At 39.3% G+C, this 23671-nt stretch overlaps 1 protein-coding gene across 6 annotated transcripts; it reads left to right on the top strand.

Moving 5' to 3' along the window:
• The first annotated feature begins 626 nt into the window (after positions 1–626).
• NAPEPLD (N-acyl phosphatidylethanolamine phospholipase D) lies at positions 627–23536 on the top strand. 6 transcript variants are annotated; one of them, XM_076364308.1, is made up of 7 exons: positions 914–1073; positions 7029–7169; positions 7898–8027; positions 12337–12649; positions 19222–19868; positions 20945–21059; positions 22391–23536. In XM_076364308.1, the coding sequence occupies exons 4-7, from the start codon at positions 12353–12355 to the stop codon at positions 22514–22516; spliced, it is 1185 nt and encodes a 394-aa protein (XP_076220423.1). In that variant the 5' UTR covers positions 914–1073; positions 7029–7169; positions 7898–8027; positions 12337–12352; the 3' UTR covers positions 22517–23536. The 6 variants fall into 6 exon arrangements, with proteins under 6 accessions (XP_076220406.1, XP_076220423.1, XP_076184139.1 ...); XM_076364315.1 differs by lacking the exon at positions 914–1073 and adding an exon at positions 5056–5189; XM_076328024.1 differs by lacking the exon at positions 7029–7169.
• The last annotated feature ends 135 nt before the right edge of the window (positions 23537–23671 follow it).

The raw sequence follows: 23671 nt of genomic DNA, 5'->3' as shown, positions 1-23671 counted from the left end.
CCAGCCCATCGGCTGGAGTCGCGTGTGAACTACTCACAGGCGTAAACAGGGGGTGAGGCGATGGTCGTAATCCAGCACGTGGAGGAACCTGGGCATGAGTTTGAACTTCCTAACATAGAGGAAATGGCGATGGGGAATGCAGGGGTCTGCGAGGTGGGCTGCTCTGCGGGAGGGCGGCGGGCCGCCACCCGTGGCTTCGCTCGTGCGCCGCACCTCCCGTGAGTGCCGGTACCTCCCCGGTGACGGCAGCACCGCTTCAGGTTCCTGAGAAAACTGAGCCTAGGAAACTTTTCACCGCAGCACCAGGTGGTCAGAGCCTGCTCGTACTCCCAAATGGGACCGCGGGCAGCGTTTACCAACCATCGGAGCCGGACAGGAGTAGAACCAAGTGCTTCCCTTTCCCCGGGGCCGACTGGCAGTCCGGCCTCCAGCGACAGCGACGCGCTGGCAGCCCTCACGTCTGCCCCGCCATAGCTCCGGGCCGGAGAGCGTCCGGTCGCCACGGCTCCCTCGGCGCCGGCCGCCGCCATCTTGCTAACGCGCCGCCAGGCGGCCCGCCGCCGCCGTGTGCCCGCGCACCCCCGCGGCCGGCGGGGCCCCGCTGAGCGCGGGAAGGCCGCCGCGCCATGGTGAGGAGCAGGGCGCTGTGGAGCTGCTGCCTGCAGCTCGCCGCGCTGCCCTCAGCGGCGGGCTGGTCGGGTGGGAAGCCGCAGCCGTTCAACGGCTCCTGCTGGAGAGCAGCGGAGCCGCCGCGGAGGGGGTGGAGCGGCAGCATGGAGGAGGAGGAGGAGGAGGAGGACGAGACTCCTCAGGGGCAACGGCAGCCCGGGAGGTGAGCGGCTCTCCGGCGGCAGGCAGCGCTCCGGGGGCGGGGGTCGCTGCCTCCGCGCCTTCCTGTGGGCAGGGAGGGACCGAGCGGAGCGGCGGCTCCCGCCCTGTGCCCGTCCCGAGGAGAGGCACCTGCCCGACCTGCCGCCTTCAGAGCCCGGCTGGCGGCCAGGGGAAGGGGAGCCGGAGCAGCGCGGCGCTGCGCACCTGCTCCGAGCACGGCAGCGGGGCTTGCTAGACATACGGTATCGGGGTCCCGCAGGGTGAATGTGGCGGGGGTAACTGGGCTGAGCCGCTGCGGGAGGCGGTGGGGAGCGGGGCCGGGAGCCCCGCCGGCGGCAGCGGGGCAGAGCGAATGCGGGCGTCTGCTCGGAAAAGTTAGGCGGTGGGCGAGATGCGTGGGGCCGCCGAGCCCTGGCTCCTGGCTGGAGAGGAGTTGTATAACCCGGCTCTCTCCTGCGCTGTCTCGGCCCCTGAGGTAGGGGTAGGCTGTCTGCGGCGTCGGTGTTGGCGCAGCGCGGGTCTGGGACTGTCCCTGCCCGGGGAGCGGGCGGGTCGCCCCCGGCAGATGCCGCGGTAGTCAGTGACGAATCGCGACTAGTGCCTGCTCCAAAAACGGTTGGGACGGGGAGATCCTTTCACATCGGTGAAAGAAATCCTGGAAGAAGTCCTACCTTCCACCCCTCGCCCTCTCAGCGGTAATGCTTTCGTTTTCCGTAAATTGACAGTAAAACATGCTGCAGTAGCGCTCAGAAAGAAACAAGTTACATAATCACCTGTAAAAAATACGCTTCATGGTATTGATGGTTTAGTGAATGTTTTCCTTTGAAGAGGAGACGCGGACGAATGTTTATCGCGAGCGTTTTTCTTGCCTTGTATAAAGTAAATGCGAAGTGGAATATATTAACGAAGTCATTAAATGTAATTAGTTCAGTCAAATAATCTCAATGATCGGCAATTATCTCTAGCAAGGATTTAGGGAAAGTATTTGTCATTCAACAGATGTCTTGACGGTGTGCAGTTAAGTTCATATTAAACTTCTGCAGAAATGTTTTTTCTAGTGATTAGATTATGATTTCTTACTCTTCTATTTGCTAAATGGCGATTATGAAGCAAGTTTTCGGTTTTAAAGGAAAGTACTTGTATGTAGGTGGTTTTTTTTTCTTTATTTTTCAGACTACACCGACTAAAGTGACATCAAAACCTAAAGGCAGTGACAGGAAAATCACTTCTGTTTTATGGCAAAAGACCCTTGAAAAAGAGTAATGTATTTTTTAATTCATAGTAGCAGCTTTATCAGTTAGTAAAGTAGGAAGCCTGATGAATTTTATAGGCAAGACTTTCAGGAAGACAAGAAGAAATAAGATTTTTATCTTATTAATGCAAGAATTATTGCAACAGTCACTTTAGAAATGTCCCAAATGATCTGAAATTGAAATACCTGTTATAAAAAGATAATAGAAATTTTGAATACCTGGAGATTGGAAGGCTCTGATTGATTCACTGTGATGGAGAGGACATGTTCAGGAGAGGAGGAGGAAGTAAGGGATGATAGTGAAACTGTTCAAATATAAGTAACAGTTAATTGGGTTTCAGCTTGGCCCAAATCAAGAGAGATCCGTGACTTTTTTAAAAGGAAGCAATCCATTATTATTATTGTTATTATTTTCTTCAGCTGTGTTAACTAAGTAGATTTGAGGAATTACCTCAACAGAAATCTGCTATTTCCTCAGCCTTTATTAGCTCAAGATTGAACCCAAACTGCTAATTCTCTATGCAGAAATAGCTTTTAAGTTCTCTTCTGCAAATTGGAAGGTGATTGTTTTATCTGTGAGAAAAATGGAAATGCTGCCATATCAATCAGTCCCTTTATATGTAATACCTGCAGTGAAATTATTTTTTTCCTTTGGTCACGTCTATAAATCTCTTCCTGATCTTACTTTATTTTATTTTTTTTTTCCAGTCAATTGCTGCAAGTATGTAGCTTGCAGTGTGCTGGCTAGCACTGTAATCAGGGTTCTACTTCTAATATGTGCAGAGCCAGGACCATGGTAAATCATTTGGTCATCTTGTGTCTAAATGCACCTTTGAGTAAAAAGGATTTTTCTGTAAACTAGATGTTGCACTTTGTTTGAATATTCTTAGAAAATCTAGGAAAGAAGTTACATGTTATTTACTGTTTGCATGTAATATCTTAGTATTTAGCAGCTGTATAAAGAAGAGGTGATTTGGGTTTGAATAGCATACAACTGCACCCAAGCAGATAAACCTTACAAAGCTGTTCAGCAAGGAGAATTGGGCATTACCAAGTCACACTGTGAAAACATTTTGCTGCCATTGTGTCCTTGCTGTGAAAAACAAGGTTTGGTAAGATATTGCGTGAGTGAAAAGTCAAGTGGTAAGGAATGTATATCAAGATGTGTATCAGGAGATTTTTTCTTGTGTAAGACCTGTTACCATGGTTGGAGCTGGTAGTGCTACTGTCTGCTGAGTAAGGCTTATGATAAGATTTCAGTTTTTATTACTTATAATATTTGGAAATAGTTTCAGTTGTTTAGGTGGAAATCTCCCATGCTGTGGACTGGTTTTTGAGAGAGGGTTTCAGTGAGGTTCAGCTGTTTCTGATAATGAGATTGTGGTAATAATAAGTTGTTTATGTGTGTCTGTTTAGGTGTGTTTAAATGAAACACTTTGTCTCCTTCAAACACCTACATATTTAGGATGGTGCCTTGAAAATTACTGGATGGCTCGCATTTGTGTTGGAAATGTGCCTTGACTCTTCCATAAGGAGAAAAACCAACAAACCAAACAACTTTTAATGTTAACGCTTTTGTTGTTGACTGACGACCAAAGCACTTTGCATTTCATTTAGAGTACATGAAGAGACATCATAATCTACAGTCGTGGGGATAGAGTAGAAGGCTGGTTATACATAGGAAAAAGGGTTGTCATGAAAAATGCTAATGTGTTGTGGCGTTTTGAGTTTCCTTGGGTATTTGTGTTTTGCTGTGTCTGGTGTTCTACCACTTGTAATTTCTTTTAATGGCTGTGTTTCAGTTAAAGAACCATAAGGGTGCTGTATCATATGCTTTCTGGCTTTCCAGTATAAAGTTTTGGAGATTCAAAACTTTTATATTTGGAAACGCTGATGACCTTCTAGCTTAACTTATGTGAAAGATGGTCTTTGAACAGTTGCATTGAAGAAAAACATACCTTTCAACAAAGAAAAACTTCTATTTTCCTTAACTGATCTGGAAATTATTTGTTTGGATTTCAATACGTTTGAGGTCAAATGTTGTAAATAGTTCTGTAAAATCCATATATCTGTGGGGTGTGTGTACATACGTACACAGAGGGAGAGAGAGAATGTTGTTGGGACAAGCAAAAGTTGAGCTTATGTTGAAATCTAAGTAGTTTCAGAAAGAATTTAGGGAAATATTTTTATATTGCCAAGAAATAACATTGGGTCGTATGTGCTTGGACTTTGAACTGAAGAGAGGGAATCAAATAGACAAGCATTTAAAAATGTATATAAACAAAATTGTATAACTGTGTATTAACTTAAAAACTAGTTGAGTGCTTGGGCGTTGCTGCACTTCCTGGACAACTGAAGTTTTACAGGGTTTTAAAGGATTCTTCATGGTGTAAGTCTAGAGAAGGTTTGCATAGGAGTTTGTTCCTTTCTGGCATGGAGAGAAAAGGAAAAAGAAAATTAAAAGGCTTAGTAAATGAGGTGGAGATAGCAATTGCGCAGTTGCAGACATAAAAGTGCCAGAGTTGATTATAAATGAACTGCTTCAGATCCTGCTTTGCCACGTGGATCCTATGGATCAAGGTTTTAACATGATTTCTAGCCATTTTATGAAAACAGTTCTTACCTTGCCTCTATGGCCATGTGCTACAAAGGAAATTGTATTTCTACCATAGTGTGTTCAAGTGGAACCTTAGTTTCATTATGTGTAGTAGTATTTATTTTTAGTCTTACGTAATTGATGTAAGATGTTAGATGGGAAATCTTTACCCTCAGGACAGAGTGTGAGCTTGTAATATTTTAAAACTGCATTTTAGTTAAGAAAAACCTGTGCTAACAGCTTCAACATTACATAATAACTTAAAATACTAAACCCAAGATGCATAGGCTGTTAATGCATGGGAGTGGCTAAAGCGTGTTTGTAAATGCTAACCTGTAAAGTTTGTTTTTTCTAACACTAAGTCCCATCCTGGAAAGGTTTGGCTCTGTTATTAACTGTAGTCACATCAGTAGACCAACTGAAACTAATGAACTGCTCGTTTGCATAAATACTTACAGGAGTGGAGCTGGTGCTAGAACACTAAAGTTGGGGTCCAGATCGTGTAGCTGGGTGGGTACAAGTTTCATGTTTGCTCTTTTGGTAAAGCTTTATTGAAATTCTGTACAAGTGTGAAGGGCCGTCCATGGAGATTATCGTTGCTGTTGGAATCCATGGTTTATCTGCCCACCTGTGTGCATGTGCTATCTTCTCTTATTTTTCTGTTGGTTTTAAAAATTGTCTGCATTTGATCTGTGATCCAGTTATTGTCTTGTGTACCATAACGCAGCTGTAATGCACAAACCTTGCTTCTGTATGTTGTCAGCCTGAGTCCTGCAGAGCAGGTAAGAAAACTTTCATTCCAGCTCTTGTGTTTTCAACATTCTTCCTTATACGTTAAGTAGTCGTATGAAATTAGTTTTTTAGGGAGAGCAAAGGAAAGCACTTTCTGTTCTGGCATAGGGAAAATTGACTCCTGCTTTCCTTTGGTGACTGCTTCAGCAATAGCACAGAATTACACTGCTCTTGTGCTTAATCGTAATGATCGTCTAGGCTGCTCTTTTAAATGTGATGGCCACATGCCAACTTTTGGATACTTTTATTCAAGACTGCAGTAAAAGATGAGGGTAGAGAGGGAAATAACTTATTTTAATAGGTCTGTATAGCTAAAGAAATTTGCTACTGGGTCTGTCATCTCTGTTAATATGCATGGCCCCTATGGACAACTACTGTCATATCAGGGATCATAACCTAAACAGAATGTGCATGTAACACAAAATTTTATAATATTAAATACAGTTCATAAACATGTTTGGGGACTACAAAGTGCTCATATTGGACAGGGACAGTCAGCTGGGGTGCGTGGAAACAAAGGGAAAATAGTTATGTATCGTCCCACTTCCAGGAAGAGGCATCTTTATGCAGTTGATACAATGCCCATAGCTGATCAGATTTAACTCAGGGTTGAGAAATAGCTGGCTCCAGGTAATACTGATGGACCTGACTCTAAAGCCTATTTGCTTTTGTATCCAGAGGCATAGAAGGGTGTAGCTGATAGGCACTTGTAAAGACTATGAATAACTTTCTGTTGGTTTAGTTCCCCTGATGAATGCCAGGAAAGTAGAGGTCAGAATGTGTAGTAACAGGAGTGGGCTGCCTTTTGGGTGGTAGGTAGCTATTGAATTTGCTTGGTTATAACATGAAACATCACTCTTGGAGGTGGCAGCCAGAGAGTTTAAGCAGCATCAGTACTAAAATGTGAAACCTTGGATGGGGAATGGATTGAAAATGAAGTATTTTAGGGGTAGGGGGAATTGCTGAACCTGACTTGGTGGTGTATGTGACTGAGAGAATTCTAAACGGAGCCTATTTAATAAATTACTTTTTGTCTAGCAGCACTGGCATAAGCAGTTTTTGCTTACAACAGTATATTCCTGTTCTTACCCTTCCCTGTCCTAGCCAGTTTGTTGGTATAAACACTTGCATGGTTACACAGTGATGCAGGTGAAAAATAAATACTTCTCCAGGGGATGGGAAGGTAAGAAGTGACTATCAGCTAGATCAGTTTCTTGAACTAATTCACCATGTGGACACAAATGTTTGTTTTGGCAAGCCTCAGGGAGTAATGAGGGCAGAAATGGGTTGGCTCATGGTGATGGCTGCTTATAAATACAGCTGTTGTAAGAATATGCCTAACAACAGACGACCATGGGTAGATGCTTCACATTTGTTTCATTTGTAACTAAAATTTTTTTCTCTGTAATGTCTAAATAAAACTTTGCTTTGTTTTACTGTTGATCCTCAAAACTAGGTAAGAACAGCAAAGGATTCATCCTAATTCTATGAGGTTGTTTATGGAGAAAGCTATTTCTGTTTCTGTTATCAACTCAGTTTTTCATCTTTCTTTAACAGTACACAAGATCACTGTAGAGTCAGGATACTTACAGATCTGTTGAGAACAGAGAAGAACTGGGCTGGCAACTTATAGCTGTGCTATGAAATGGGTGCATCCAAGGATGGAAGAAGTCTGTACTAGCATGGATTTTTTTCTTTGTGGGTATTTAGAAAATATGGAAATAGGATATCATGCAGAATCCCAAGCTGGCTGTTAAAACATAAAATAATTTGAATGAAAATTTCTGCACTGCTTGTTCTTGCTTGTGACTTTTAATGGGAAATCTCAAATAATAAAAGTATTTATAGATCAACTAGTTGCAAGCTTGAGTGCTCTTCTTTGTGTGAAATCCTAAGACCAAGAGTGTCTGGAATAATTGCTGTTGCAACTGCTGTTGCAGTCATTAAAAAAATATGTATAGTGAAAGAAAACTTTCAAGTCGCATAGCAGTATATGGTTTGCAGAAAGCTCGGGTTCTTGCTTTGATAAGGCTACAGTGGTATGATGAACAGCCTGAAGTACTGCACAATAAAAGTTTAAATGCATTCAGAATTTTCCAGTCTCAAACTGTTCATTAATTAAAGCAGACAATTTCAGACCTGAAGGAAAAATAAAAGCACAGCCAAAACTTAGCTGGTAGTCATTTGATAGTTGAGCGGGTGGGAGGCTTTTTTCAAAAAAAAGTACTTTTTTTTGTTGTTTGTTTCAAGCCCAAAAGTGTGCTTTTTGCAGTCTTAAAAAATACATATGTTGAAAGAAGACTTCCAAGTTGTGTAGCAGTACATGACTTGCAGAAAGCTCAGATTCTTGCTTTGATAAGGCTACAGTGGCATGATGAAACACAAACCAAATGAGTTTGCTAGGAATTGTGTGCTGTCCCTTTTAGGTGATGTGTAGTGCAGCCCAGTTCTGGATGTAGTCTGTACAGAGAGACAGCAATTAGAAATGAACCAAACTCATTGCTTCAAAAACAGAGAAAACTAAGGATATTTGGAAAGCTATGGAATATTTGCAAGGTAAGTGTGAAGTTTTGTGGGCGTTGTTGGGTTCCAGTAAACTATAGCTTCATAGTAACTCTTTCTTAAACTTTCTGGCTTATGAATTTGTTAAACAAGGACCACATTTCTGTGTAGAAAAGAAGGATAAATCTGTTCTGGCAGACTTTACTGTTTGTAGCATGGCTGTATGCTTAGTAGGAGGAACTACATCCATTTCAGTTACAGAGTAGTGGATGTTAGAGGAGACTGGGTGGAAAAGGTGAAGACTCACACAATAGATCTTATGTTGATGCATTTCTTCAAATAAAGTTAAAATAATTTGGCTTGAAGCTCTGCTCTGTTTAAAAGATCATTTAAAAAGAAAAATTTTAATGTCAGAGTGCTTCCTGTAACATTAACGTATCCTGTTTCCAACCTTTTAGAACAGAAAGAGAAGGTATTAAAATGCTTAACTAAACTTTTAATTATTTTCCTAAATAAACAGAAGACTCAAAGCCAAAATGTTTGTATCCAAGTTCAGTTAAATAGGCAATGCTAAAATAAACAATTGACCCCAAACCTGTTGTCCTAAGGGCTATATCCTGTTTACAGGTGTAAGCCTGTTTACCATGACATAAGACATGGGTTTTCCATGCCATGTCCTGCCCGATCTACAACTTCTCTCTTGCTTTGTGGATTACTAGGGGCTCCTTAGTATTTGGTGCTGGGAAACCAGTTATGTGAGCTCCGCATTTTGATTCATGTTAGGCTTCATCCTATTCATCAGGCAGTGGTGTCCTTCCCCTCTGTCTAGAGTACTTTCTGGCCTCGTGGATTTGGCATGACTAATGGCCTCCTTTAGTAGTTTGTATGTCTTGGTCCATTTCCTTTTCTGAATTCAGTTGAAGCAGTAAAGCACCTCTGAGCACTGAGAGGGCGGTTGGGTTGCGTCTTGCCTGAGCCCCTCTTACAAATGGTGGCAATCCACTTGCCCTTGTTTGGGGGTAAGTCACCTCATCCTGACGGATGGGTTCCATTTGTTAAGAAAGCAGGTCAATGCTTTTAAGTAGAATAGTAGTTTTCCTCTTTGTTTAAAAGTGTGGAAAATAGAAGATTTCTTGTGGAACCATACAATAACAAATACTCACCGAGGACATGACCCCTTCCCCCTGCCCCTCCCAAGTGAACACAACTACTTTACTCCAGTTTGATTTTGGTGTCTCTATCGCTCATAATTTGCCTGGCAATCTGGTGCTTAAATTTATTTCTCGAGTGTCAAACTATTATTTTTCTTGGGAAAGAATTCAGGAAAGCTGGATGAAAAATCAGCTCATTTCTGATTGGGTATTTTCTAATATTTAAAATATACCCGCCAAATCTCCTTGTCTGTAGAGGCTTTCTTTTGCAAAAGGGTAAGAATCTCCTTGGGCTAATAACTGCTTGAGTTTTATTTTAAGCTGATGATTGCTGGCTTTCAAGAAATGATTGTCTACCTTTTTTTTTTTTTAACAAAATTAGATTTCTTTTACTGTATTCCATGAATATTCTAGGATATATTTTACCAGTTTAAAGGAAACAGAAATGAACTGGCAAGATTGATACTTCAAAGGAATCTACAGTTCATCAGGAATACTTCATCAGTTAATTGTTTGTAAATGTGTCCCTTTCTTATGCATGTAAAAGGGTTTAAAGTATTCTGTGAGCACTGAGGTCTTTTATCCCTTCAGTTGCTTATGGAATACTAATGAAAGTAATGTATGTGCATCATGTGGAAAATATGTTGGTAGACAGATACCTGCAGTGCCTTAAATGCTTTGACATTGTCTTTGTTTAATCAGCATAGTTGATCCCTACTTCCCCTAGAGGTTTATACTTTCAGGATAAGATCAAAGGTTTATATGAAAATTTAAGCAAAAGTAGAACCCACCTATTTTAGAGATGAATGAATAGATAAACAGAAGCTTAAAAATAAAACCTTAGGCACCGGTCTCTAATATAAAATGTCTTGTAGGAACAATAATTACAGTAGTTACATAGATTTAAAAATCAGACATCTGAGATGTTAACAGAAGAATTTCCTTGAATTAAGTACCTATCTGATTAAACTTTTGTGATTTGTTTTCATGATGCTTTCTAGAAGAGTAGATGTTTTATGCTGTGTCTGCGTGCTTTGCTAAATTAATAAGCTGACTTGGTATTGAAAATGCTCTTTGAGGAATGCCAAAAAAAAGCCAAACCCCTCTTAGGTTAAAGTAACAGTTAAAATATCCATTACAATTTTTGGGGTTTTCTGTCTACCTTTTTGTGTCACTGATTCTTTTTTTTTACCATTTATGTCTGCTTAAAATGGTATAGAGCAAGTTGGGTGGCTGTTCCATTGAAGGCTGATTCCAGTAAATGTTTAGTGGAATAGAGAAAAAAGCCTAGTTAAATTAAAAACCAGTTAAATTAAAATTATGATGCAGATGTGGTATATTATTGCTAAATAGAAAAGACATAAATGGAGTGGTTTCAGTAAAACTACAGGGAAACTAGAGTACAAAGCAATTACATTAAAACAAGATTATGACTAAGGGTACTATTTATCAAAAAATTATATATCAGCAATGTTTTCTGAACATTGTTCATGCTGCTTTATCAGAAGTGAATTTTGATGTGTTAATATTTTATCTCTACTCTATGGCAAAATAATGGTTGTTTTGTTAAGAAAATTTAACAATATTTATCAATTGTCATATCTTTGGAACCGACACCACACTTTATGTTTGGTAATCAGTTGCTGCTGAAATAGCAGGGACAGGCTCTGCATTTGAAGTTAGAGCATCACCAGTAAATGCATTTGGGTTCAATTTGATAACACACACACATGTGTAAAATCTTAGCTGTAATGTTGCAATGAAAATATTCCCCCCCCCCACCCCGGTAATTATGAACTTATGAGGGGCATAGTGAGTTATGCATACCCAGCTACTTAGAAAATATCTCATTTAGGAAGTAATTCCTAAGAAACCTGTGGGCTTTAATTCTGTTCTCTGAAAATGTTGTTTGAGTGGACTGGCTTTGGTACATCAGGCCAGTGCGTCTCATATGAGTATACAGCCAAAGTTTGAGTATCTGAGTTAATGAAACAGTAGATAGTCTAAAACACATGGTGGAGAGTTTTCCACAGGACAAACTTCACAATTTGGTATTAAAAATTACTCCTGCACCTAAGCAGTGTATCATGCTGTCTGTTCATTACTGGTCATCTTTGAGTTTTTATCAGGTAGAGCTTATAAGTACCAGAAAGTTGTGCACTCTTTAAAATAGCAACCTATTTTTAAAAAATGTCAGAACAGTACATTTACTTTCAACATTTCAGTTGAAAGTAAATATGGAAACTGAAGTATTTAGCTTCAAATGAATTGCTTCAGCAACTTTTAAAATAAAATAGGGGTATTTGTTTTTTTCTATCTTGGATATTATGAGATCAATAAGACTCCCTATTCCTAAACTCTGGAACACTTAAGTGCAGTTTGGAATAAGAGACTCTGACTACAGAGTTCGCAGTTTTCTAAGAAATGTGCCAGAATTGTGACTTTATAGAAATAAGCTTGTCTCGGTTATTTTCTCACTTCTTTGCATTTCACAATGGAATTAAGAACAGACATTGCAGCCATGATTTATTTGTGATGTTCCAATTTTCTGTGACCTTTCACTAGTCAGCTCAGTTAAATTTGTATCAAAACTGTATTTGAAACAGTTACTTTTACTGTTATTACGATAAGCTTTTCCTTGGTTTTGGACAAAATAGGAAATAGGCCCAAACGTCTTCTGTGTTCTGACTCGTCTGCATGTATGTGCATCTTGTCGGTAGAAGTAATGTGTTATTAATGCTATGTGAGGCTGCTGCTTTTACTACAAAACAAAGTTACCATATAGGCAAATCCTAAGGTACTGTATAGTTTCAGTGTCTCTTGGACAGGTTTGCAGGATGGTATTACATCAGGCACTAAATGTCATAAGTTTCAGGAGGAACTTACTATTCTTCCAAAATGTAAATTAAGGAACCCTTCCCCCTCACTCTTGCAGTTGGTAGATAATAGTGTTAGTATCTGAAGCTGTGCATACCGGTGAGTAAAACTCTGTCTGAACTACAAAGAGATCTCATGTCTACTTGCCACAGCATGTTTTTGAAGTCTTTTGTGTAATAGCAACTGTTTTAAAAGCTATTTTGTTGAGGGGAAAAAATACAGTAGATCATAAAATGAGAAGGGCAGGCTTGTTTCTAATGTGTGTGAGAACATTCGATCTTATGAATCTTGATGTTAGTTCAAGAAAAGATTGATTAATTTAAAATTTATTTTAGTTCTCCTCAAAAAGATATGGATAAGAAAATGGGTGAAGAGCAGCCTTTGACTGCGTGTAACCAGTACCCTAAAGAAGCGGTGAGGAAACGTCAGAATTCAGGTCGAGGTTCCAGGGGCAGCGATTCTTCCAGGACCTCGAGGAAAAGCTTCAGGCTGGACTACAGATTAGAAGAGGATGTCACTAAATCAAAGAGAGGCAAAGATGGGAAATTTGTCAACCCGTGGCCAACATGGAAGTCGCCAACCTTGCCAAATATTTTGAAATGGTCCCTCATGGAAAAAAATAACAGCAACGTGCCATGCTCAAAGCAGGTAAATACTTGCATGTTTTCTGTTCTTGATTTAGACTACTTTTACTTCTGCTCTAATCAATAAAATAGGACAGTTTCTAACTAACACTTACTAGGCATCTTTTGGAGACTTTTCTAAGTGTTGTTTTTCAAATTGTTGTTATCACTTTGTTCTTTTCAAAAGGTGGGTTACTACTTTCTGCCTCTTAAATTTTTTTGTCTCCTTTTTGTTAGTTCCACACCCTTTGATTCATCCAGCTCAGTTTATATTTACAAAAGCAACAAAAATGGCCCCCTACCTCAGTCATAAACTACAGTTACACTCTTTCCTTTTTAATAGGTGTTGCCTTATGAAGCATACTGCTAACATCATTCATATTGGATGAAACAGCTGTGGCATATCTCACTTTTAAAATTTTGCCTTTTTTTTCTTCCAGACTGCCGTTTACTACATATGTTACATCTTTTTCATAAAAATGTAATAAATAGTTGCTGTCACTTACTTACAGAAGTGTTTGCAAATCTATGTTTTTCTGTTTCAGTACAGCAGGAGAAAAAATTGCATATGTTAAAACTAACCTGAGCAAGTATTTGTACTGAAATACTGAAGGTACAGTGCCAGTTTACTGGGAAACACCATTATTTGTTCTTGGTGTATTGCTTCTGTCAGATACCGTATATAAAGAAGGAGGCAGGGGAAGCAACCTCTGAGAGAAGCTTCTCTTCCATGAAGAGTAATGGATACTGGAAAGCCACGAGTTATCTTTGTGGCCGCAACAAGTGTTATGATGGTTACAGTTTTGACAGTTAGGATTAATTCTCAGTGTATTTTCTAATGTGTTGACTGCACTTCAGAAAAGCTGTGCTGAAGGGTGCGCAACCAGGAAAAGCATTTTTGGACAAATAGGTGTTAATGCTTTTGAGCATCCAAGAAGGCAAGCATAAGCTATAAATCTGACAATTGGTATTTAGCAAAGAGCTTACACTTTTCATTTTTATCTTATGTGATTTAACTGTGAAGGAAGGAATTTGATCAGCTTTACAGACAGGAAGGCCGTGTTACTTATTAACACGTGGTCAGAGGTTTGGGGATCTTTTTAAGGATATGTGGCATGAAACATGTTTAAGGGAGAAAGAATCTTGGCTGTAATTGTTCTATAATAATAACAATATGAATTCAGAAAGAAGCACAACAAATCTATTTTGGTCTTGGGATCACTTCCAGCAATTTACTGTTTTAAATTTGGTGTCTTGCTTCTAGACATTGCACCTTGTAGTAGTAACAGTGGTTGTGTCTCACTTAGTGTGTATAGCTTGCTGCATTATGACACTTTGGCCACATTTTTGTGTAAAATTCACACCTTGGCTTTTTCAGTTGCCTTTGACTGTTGTCCTTTTCTGTATGTGTACAGTAGGCTTTGTATTTTGCCAGAAACCTGGTTAGTGACTGAAGTACCTAGAAGGCAGCGCTAAGGTGTACTACAGAGTGCAGAATATACAGCTCGAATGGCAGTGGAGAACTGCAGCACTACCCTTTAATTTACAGATTATGCCTGCCATAAAGGATGATTACAAAGAAATCTACACTGTACCAGTTGTAAAGCTCTCCCTCTGACCCACTTGGGATTCATTTTGGACTAATTTTATTGCTTTGCATCTGAAATTTTTTAATGAAGTGCCTGCAATTATTCAGGAGCTCAGTGAAGTAAATCAGAAATAGAAAAACCTAGATAGGGATCAATGAAATGCACTTCTTGGGTCCTCAGCCATTTCGATGCTTGTTCCAGCTATGTTTGCTACACACCTAAATCAACCTGTAAAGCCCTTCTGAGCTTGTTTAAAATTCAAACTAAGGGCTCCATTATTTAGCACTGCTAGATAGCATATCCTTCGAGCAGACTCCTACTTCAATTTCCACATTGAGTGGGCCTAGTGATACCCTGCTATGCTGGGCAGGTTCAGTTTATCTGTACCAAGTGCTTTGTGCTTTGCATATGTTTTAAAAAAAAAAAAAAACAAACATATTATCCAAGATATGTACTTCCATGTGTGAAAGCTATATGTATTATAATCATGCCTTCACAACAAGCCTCTATCATTATCCAGAATGCATAGACTTTTTGTACTTTCATTACAGGCTTTATTACTAACTTTTTTCAGTGCCATTGAAGTGTCTTTAATTATTAGTTGTTGGTTCAACAATTTAGATTGTTCTCATTTCTGTAAAATCCAGTGGCATTCCAGTATGCACTAAGCGCCAAAAATCCTAAGCTAATTAGCTAGTCTTACCAAAGCCTGTCATGTGTTTCTTCTTGCTTTGCGTTAGGAAGGAAAGAAGAACATGGGAGGGGGGACGGGGCACAGCAGGAGGAATTTTTGTATTACTCCAGTGATGAAGATAAGACAGTATTATGCACATTTTGCTTATATTGGTAGCTGATTTGACATTAATGCCATATTTCAAAGATCTGTTATAATTGTTGTAGTATTAATATGTTTCTGGTTAGTCTGACAGAACAACAGGTACTATAGCAGGATAAAGAGTCCATAAGAGTATGTATTTTGTTCATTATGTTGTTTTATCCCATTGTGTGAGTTTTAAGAATTTCATATGAAGTATACTGCCAATAGAACTTGCGTTTTGATTTGAAATCTTGTGAGTTATGAGTCCTTATTGCTTTAAAAGGTAATTTTGGGGATTTTAGTGTACTAAAAAAAAAAAAACAAACCAACAAAAAAAAAAACAAACCACAAAAATCCCCAAACCCAAAACCCATGCACTGAGAAGTAATTTCTTTAGCTATTTCCCTGTGTGATTTACTATGATAGCTCAAAATAATGCCTGATTTCTGATCTCATCCCCTGACGAATCACTGATTGGGATCAGATGCCTGTGTATCACAAACCTGTAGATCTCATACAGAGCCAGTGCTTTCCCAGTTACACTGCCTTTGTGCTCTTGGTTTGCCTTGAATTTTTGTTCACAGAATTTTGTTTAAATAGGTTAGGATACTAGTTGTTCGAACTGTGCTACCTTTTATTTATCAATCTTCCTGTCTACGTGTTCTTTACAAATGCCTTTTATGGTCATTAGTTTTACCTTAAATCAAAATTGTTCAAAATATTTAATAGTGTCGGTCCTAGTGACATCCCTGTAAAGCCTTTAATAGTGCAAACGTGTTGTGGTTTAACCCTAGCAGGCAGCTCGGCCCCATGCTCACTCCCCCTGCAGCAAGATGGGGGAGAGAATTGAAGGGCAAAAGTGCGAAAACTCATGGGTTGAGATAAAGGCAGTTTAACAGGTAAAGCAAAGCAAGGAATTCATTCACTCCTTCCCACCGGCAGGCAGGTGTTCAGCCATCTCCAGGAAAGCAGGGCTCCATCACGCGTAACGGTTACTTGGGAAGACAAACGCCATCACTCCGAACGTCCCCCCTTCCTCCTTCTTCCCCCGGCTTTATATGCTGAGCATGATGTCATATGGCATAGAATATCCCTTTGGTCAGTTGGGGTCAGCTGTCTTAGCTGTGTCCTCTCCCAACTTCTTGTGCAAATTCACAGAAGCAGAGGAGGAGACATCTAGAGGGCATAGTTACACAATATAATTCCTTCCGTGACAAAGCTGATATACAGAGAAACGCTATTCAGTCATTCTTGGCTGTGTGACTCTGTTCGTTGACTCTTGACTAGTACCAGTATAACTGTTTGTGGGATTGCACTGTAAACAAGGTTGCTGGAATGAGAGAGAATTAAAGAAAGAAAAAAAAAAAAAAGGTGTGGTTTTTTTTCTTAAATAAAATTTGATCACTTTGGAATCTGCTTATCGTCGAACTCTGCTGTACTATGAACACAGCCAATGAAGGAGTGGTCTGTGGAAAAAGTTCGAGAGTGAACAGTGTGTTGTGAGAAAGAACTAAAGAGGCAGGTCAGTGGGGTGTTAGATCCCGATTGATGAAAGTCAGAGGAAATTAATGTAGATGCAGTTTGGACTTCCCTTGCAGTCCTGACAGTTTTTGCCTTCCTCCCTTGGGTCTTTTGGGCAATGAAAAATTTGGTGCTGTGAGAGGCGGAGACATTGACTCCGTGTAAGCACTGCTCAGCAATAATGAAAACATCAGTCTGTTATCAATACTGTTTTGGTCACAAATCCAAAACATGGCACCATGAGCTGCTAGGAAGAAAATTAACTCTATCCCAGCCAAAACCAGTACAATATGTTTAAGTCCCAGTTAAGAACTCGTTGTTCACATCTGCCAATTAGCCAGTTCTTAATCCATTTAGTATTGTTTGTTGATATTGCATGATACTAATTTTAAAAACTAGTTTGTGTCAAATGTCAGCAAAAATAAAGTGGATTCAGTTAGAGTTCTCAGTATAATTTGTAGTCTACCTTTAAAAACAACTACTTAAAAAGAACATTTTCCATAAAAAATGTACTTACTGACCTAAATTGCATTATGACAATTAATTATTGAATTCCATATCTGAGCTTAATTTCCTTGATATAATCTGATTTGTTGACTTAACCATGTGTAATTTGGTGGGTTGTCCTAATTTCCATTTTTGAGCATTATGTTAGTTTTGTGGATCTTCCACTCTTTTTTTTTTTTTTTAATTGAAGTGTCAGAATATAACACTCTCTGTGGTTCAGATTTCTCCTGTCAGTGTCGTTCCCATGTACTTAGAGTGAAGTAGAGATGAGAAAGTGATGTTTCTTTCTTGGAGAAGCAGCAGTTTGTCTCAGTCTAATACTCATACTTTGTTTATTCTTGTATGAATTAAGTGATAGTATTATATTATATTTAGCTCTATAGAAGGTTATCTATTTCTCGTTCCTGGAGACAGTAATGAAACTTTTTCAGTAGACATGTCTTGTCCATTAGCTCTCAGAAAAAGCAGTTTCATTAATATTTTATTACTTACAGTAGGATTGCAGGGGGTTGGGGTTGTGTGTGTTTGTTTTTTCCCAACATATGCGCTCCAAATAAATAAAATATTGTGGAGAAAGTAATTTTCCTGAAGCTGTCGGGACTGTTTTAGCAAGGGAAATCCTAGACTCCTAAACTGTCACAGCATCAGCTGGGCTTTTAAGGGAGCAGGAGGTTAGCTCTGTATAAGCTCACTGACAGCACTAATCTACTATCCTAGACCTAGAGAATGGGAGCAGCAACTATGATAGGGAGACTCTGACTACAACCAGAAGTGCTGGGACATCTGTGATTACCAGGGAGAGAAGAGTGTCAGGAGTCTGTAGAAGGTGCCTAACATAGGAAAATTCTTCTAAAGTGATGTGAGGAGTTCAGACCAGAACTGTTTGTGAGGAGTGCCTTAGCCACACTGTGGCAGAGCTGGAGATGGTCAGGAGCCCTGAAAAGACTTTTTGTTTGGTTGTCTTTTTTAATAGGAAAACTCTTTATTCATTACAAATAAAGCTTCTGCATAAGCATCTCAACCAAACTGCAGTGAAAGAACGTAACTCCTGTTCAAAGTGAGTGGTTTGATGATGAGTTTCAGTAGATAATGTACAGCCACAGCCTCCTTTGTGCCAGCTGTCCTCTTGATGCTGCACATAGAGTCAAATTTGGAAGCAGATTGAGCTGAAAGCTATTTTCCTCCTCTGGATTAATGTTCAGCTGGATCAGTTCTCTGACCTGTCAGACTTGAGTGGGGAGTGCATAAGCATTGAGGCTGGAACAAGAGGGCAGGTGGGGGAAGGTTTCCATAACTTTGTTACACAGTATAGATTTAGGTTGATTTGAGTCATTCATGGGACTGCATCCTGAACATACAGGGAGATCAGTATAGTGATTTATTCAGTAATAATTAAACTTTAATTACCTAGAAGGCTTCATTAAAGCATCATGAGAACCATAGCTAAGTGCCTAAAGGACCGTCTTAAAAATGAGATCTGAGTTTTAGTTTGTGTTTTACAAAAGTTCATTGAATTACTGGCAGGACAGAAAGAGAGTATGGTAAAAGCTAACATTAGCCAAGTGAGGTTAACCTCTATGTGCTGCTTCTATACGTAAATAGAGAGAGGGTCTGCTAAAGGCTAATAGAACAGAGCTTTTGCAGAATGCTGATGGGAACGTTGCATTCTCTTTCATCCGTGGGTTTGTGACTTACTTGTGCTAGGACTTAGGGGATGCATCATTCAGTTGCACAAGCTAAACTTGAGCATTTGTTACAGTAACAGTGTATATATGTATTCTTTTCCAGGTCAGGAAGGCCAACGGATTGCAAAGCCTTTCCCAGGATGTTGTTAGTGCCTTGCAGTGCTTTCACTGCAATGCTTTCAGATTCTCTTTCTCTGTTAGTAAGTCTCCTGGCCTGATGGGATACTCTTGAGCTCTCTCTTTTCTCTCTTGACAGAGAAGTGAAACGTTACAAAAACCTAAGATGAAACTAGGAGGAAGTAGCTGGGAAAATGGTCGTTGAAAAGGCATCTGTTTTGTGTTGCAGTTCTCTGGTTGCCTAAAAATATAAACAAAATGCAAGTCTTAACTGTAATAATTTGTGCCTTGTATGCAGTTTTTGTTCCATGGCCAAGTACATTCTGAAATCTCTCATGCATATTGTGTTCTTTTTTGCTAGGAACTCGATAAAGAGCTTCCAGTGTTAAAACCTTACTTTGTTCAAAAGCCGGAACTTGCTGGGAAGACAGGAACTGGTATGCGAGTCACGTGGTTGGGACATGCCTCAGTTATGGTGGAAATGGATGAACTTGTATTTCTTACTGACCCAATCTTCAGCCAGCGAGCTTCCCCTACTCAGCTGGTGGGTCCCAAGCGCTTCCGAGGACCTCCGTGCACAGTAGAGCAGCTCCCCAAAATAGATGCAGTCATGATCAGCCACACCCATTATGATCATTTGGACTACAACACTGTAACGAGTTTAAACGAACGCTTTGGGAGTGAGCTGCGCTGGTTTGTGCCTCTAGGGCTCTTGGACTGGATGCAGAGATGTGGTTGTGAGAATGTGATTGAACTGGATTGGTGGGAAGAGAACTGCGTCCCTGGTCACGATGCGGTAACTTTTGTCTTCACCCCTTCTCAACATTGGTGCAAAAGGACTGCGACAGATGATAACAAGGTTCTTTGGGGCAGCTGGTCTGTCTTGGGACCTTGGAATAGGTTTTTCTTTTCAGGAGATACTGGATATTGTGTTGCTTTTGAACAGATAGGTAAAAGGTTTGGACCTTTTGATCTTGCAGCCATCCCTATTGGAGCTTATGAGCCAAGGTATGGAAATCAAAGTTTGATCAAAATACATAAATGAAATTATATACTGATGACAAAAAAATACACCCAGAAGTGAAAATTGTAGGTATGCTTGTATTAAGATTTTACAATAGACTATAGAGGCAAAAGAAGGATATTGCTGAATGACAAAAAAAAAAGCAGGCAATCGGACGATGGAGCTGAAATGTCTAGGATGCTTGCCTGCGTATGAGTGGTGTTCTTGGAGGGTTTTTTTTCTTCAGTCTTAAGCACAGCAAGGATGAACTGGCTGACTTTCTTCCATGAAAAATGTTGAGTAAAAATCTGGAATTACTTTGTGGCTTTTTCTTTTAAGTAGTGTCACTTAATCCAACCCGTTTAGATGCATGCAGTTTGCAGCATTTTTCTCTTGCTTCAGTCCTTACGCTGTTTTTGCAACTTACCTGAAGACAAAGATGAATCCTTTATAGAGTGTGAAAGATCTGTTTGTTTAAGCATCTGTATCCTACTTATGACAGGGTATCTAAACTTTTAGATGATAACGCTCCTATAATGCTGGAAGCAGAGCATGTATAGGCTGGGAAAGGAAGATAGGAATCAGAATAATGTGGTAAAAATCCGGTATCTTTCAAGAATTGCCAGGTTCTCTCTTCTGCTTTACCACCCGTTCCCTTAGGCTGTCTTCTGAAGCACACACTTTTTGGTGTGCGCTGCTAGCATGAAATTTTTTCAGGGATGGATTTAAATCTACGGCCTTAATGCCTCAAGGCACCAGTAATATGTCCTTATACTATTAAAAATATAGATTAAAAAAAAAAAAACGCTTGAAAAGAGGAGTGAAATACATGAATTGCTGTTTTGTGGGTATGTTGGTATATTCCAGCTTGTTGATTTTGAGTGTTCTGTATGTTGTTCAGACATACATGCGCCCTAATTTTTTTGATTAGGTGAGCGGATTTTTTTTTTTGGGGGGGTGGGGGTGGGTTTGGGTTTTTTTGGGTTTTTTTTCAGATTCTTTCCACTTACCCAATGAAAGTAAAGAAGAAATCTTGCACTGAATTAGGTGACACAAAAAAATTTACTTTGTGTTTTGGTAGGTGGTTTATGAAATACCAGCACGTGGATCCTGAAGAAGCAGTAAGAATCCATATTGATGTTCAAGCAAAGAAGTCTGTAGCAATTCACTGGGGGACCTTTGCTTTAGCAAATGAGGTAAATTTCAACACTCTACAGGAGTCCAGATTCCCTGAGTACAGAGTCATTAATGAAACTTTGCTCTTGCAGTTTAACCTACATATCTGTAAATGTCTACTTAAAATGTAAACTTTCTATGAGTGAAAAGTTGTTACTATATGTACTGCAGTTAAAAACAATGCTTAGCTTTTCATAACCAATTACATAAAATATTTCCACGGTTAAGATTGATTTGAAAGTACAGAGTTATTGAAACAGATGTGGAGGGTTTCTGATATCCAGAAGCTGAGGAACATGAAAGGTGGGGACACTTATGCAATAATAAAAGTAAACTCAGCAGTGCATCACCTGGAGATGCACCAGTAAGAACTGTGTGCTTGTAGGTCAATACAGTATTTATTAATCTGTCTAGTAAATAAACTGAATAGTATTTTTGATAGTTGATTCATAGTTAAATACCAGCAAGAATATGAAAAACTGAGTTATTCCGAGTTGCTGATTTTTTGTTTGGTTTTTTTTTTTTTTTTAATTCTTCCTCCTTCCACCACTCCCACCCCCTCCCTGAGTCCCCAGCTCTAATAAGGAGGTTACCCAGGTACCTTAACAGTGACTAAAATGCAGTGAAAGGGAAGTATCTACATCTACTTGGATACACCTTGCCTGGTAGCTGTTTTTCAACTTTATCTTTATCTTTGTATCAGTTGCACCACTTTATCTTACAACTCAGTCCTGATGCTGTCAGCTACGTTCACCTGTTATGTCATGTTTTCCTTTAACTTGGATATAACATTTTCTATCCACAATGCTTCTAATAAGCCGTATCACTAGTGCCCACGGTACAAATGCTATTGTGTGTTTAGAAGCACAAAAAAATGGATGATTTCTCCCTGATGATGCTTTTTCTGAAATGTAACAAATAGAATGAAGTAACTTCAGGGGGACCTCATTGACAGGGCACTAGTTTTTAAACAGTAAAGCTGACAACTTTGTTTTACTAAACGAGAGAAAGCGCCATCTGCTGACCTGTTAACCCTTCCTCCTCTGTGCTAGCAATAAGGAATCGCTGTATTTCTGCTTCCGAGAGATCTAGTTCAACACATTGAAGAAGACTGACTTCTGGATGATAGGTTGTGCCTTGATAGTTACTCTACAACTGTAAATCAGCATTCTTATCGTTTAAAAACAGAAAATTAAACCAAACGTTTTAATTTGACAAATATATCCCCCCCCCTTTTTAGATAATGTTTAAAAAGTAAACCATTTCTTGTTTAAAGCAGTGATACTCTTTTTTTTTCCCCCCCAAATGCTGCAGTGGTATCTTTTCCCTCATATTATTCTTATTTTTCCAGTATTACTTGGATCCTCCAGTTAAACTGAATGAAGCTCTTGAAAGATATGGCTTGAAAAAAGAAGACTTCTTTGTCTTAAACCATGGAGAATCACGGGACTTGAGTACAAATGATGGATTTGAATGAAACAGAAGCAGTTCCTTGTAAGCCTCGTTTGATTTGAACTGCAATTAATGTTACAAATATTAATACGATGTACTTACGAAGTAGATTTTTTGGAGTGAATTGGATTTTTAGATGCCAGGTTTGTCAGTTTCAGAACTAAAACTTGCATACTGATTTCATGATAAATTTTACTAGTTATATTGTTTATAAATTTTGAGAGGTGATCTAAAAACTGGTTAATATATAAGGTATTGTCTGGGAATAACTTGTATTTTCAACTCTTACGTACACCACTGAGAAATTACTGTGGTTTTTTTAAACTCTTCATCTTCCCTGCAACAGCAATAATAACCTCAGCACAGGACATATTCTTAGAATTAATGGCTGACTTGGATTAGTCATTGTTCAAATGTCATCTCCCACTTGTTAGTCATTAATCTTCAGGTTATGCCCTGTACCTTGATAGCTTCACTGTGTTTTGTGGGGTGGAGTCTTCCAATACAGTTGTGTTGTTAAAGCACAAGCACAGTAAAATAATTATTTTACTGAGTGCTTCTACATTTTCATATATTGGCGAACCACAAAAGCTGAATTTTACAATGATCTTAAGAAATGTGCCTTTTAAAGAGAGAGATTATTTAATATTGCATCATCGATGTGTAAAACTTACTGCTGGCCAGAGTATCTGCACACTTTCATTGTTTTGTCAATATTTTTAAGTTAGGCCTGAATGAGTCTAAAATAACTTTCTTGTCAAATGCAGTACATGAAATCGAAGACTCCCTTAATGGCGCTTTGTCTTTGCATTGACTCAGCCTATTATTAAGTACTTTTTTTTTTTAAGTGAAAAGTCTTAAGCAAGGGCTGCGGTATTTTTTTCTTATAGCTTCCCTGTAATTTAGAAGTTGAATGAGAGATTACAACATTGTTCAGTATTGTAAAACTTGGCTAAATGTATCTGTATCAAATGGCCATGCCAATTTACAGAATTAAAGCCTATTGTTGCCAATAAAATGGGTTGTTATCCTCCTTTATAATTCATTGGCAAATCATTTTTTTGTTCATGATTTGTTTTGGTCTGTGGGATATGTGTATTTTTTTGCTCTTGCTGTGCATTACATTTTATGTTCATATTCCATGAAGATAAATAAAAAAAGACACATTATTCCCCTGCAA

The sequence above is a fragment of the Aptenodytes patagonicus genome, chromosome 1 (genome assembly GCF_965638725.1).
Source record: "Aptenodytes patagonicus chromosome 1, bAptPat1.pri.cur, whole genome shotgun sequence".
Taxonomy (NCBI): Eukaryota; Metazoa; Chordata; class Aves; order Sphenisciformes; family Spheniscidae; genus Aptenodytes; species Aptenodytes patagonicus.
This window is presented reverse-complemented; position numbering and strand designations above follow the sequence as displayed.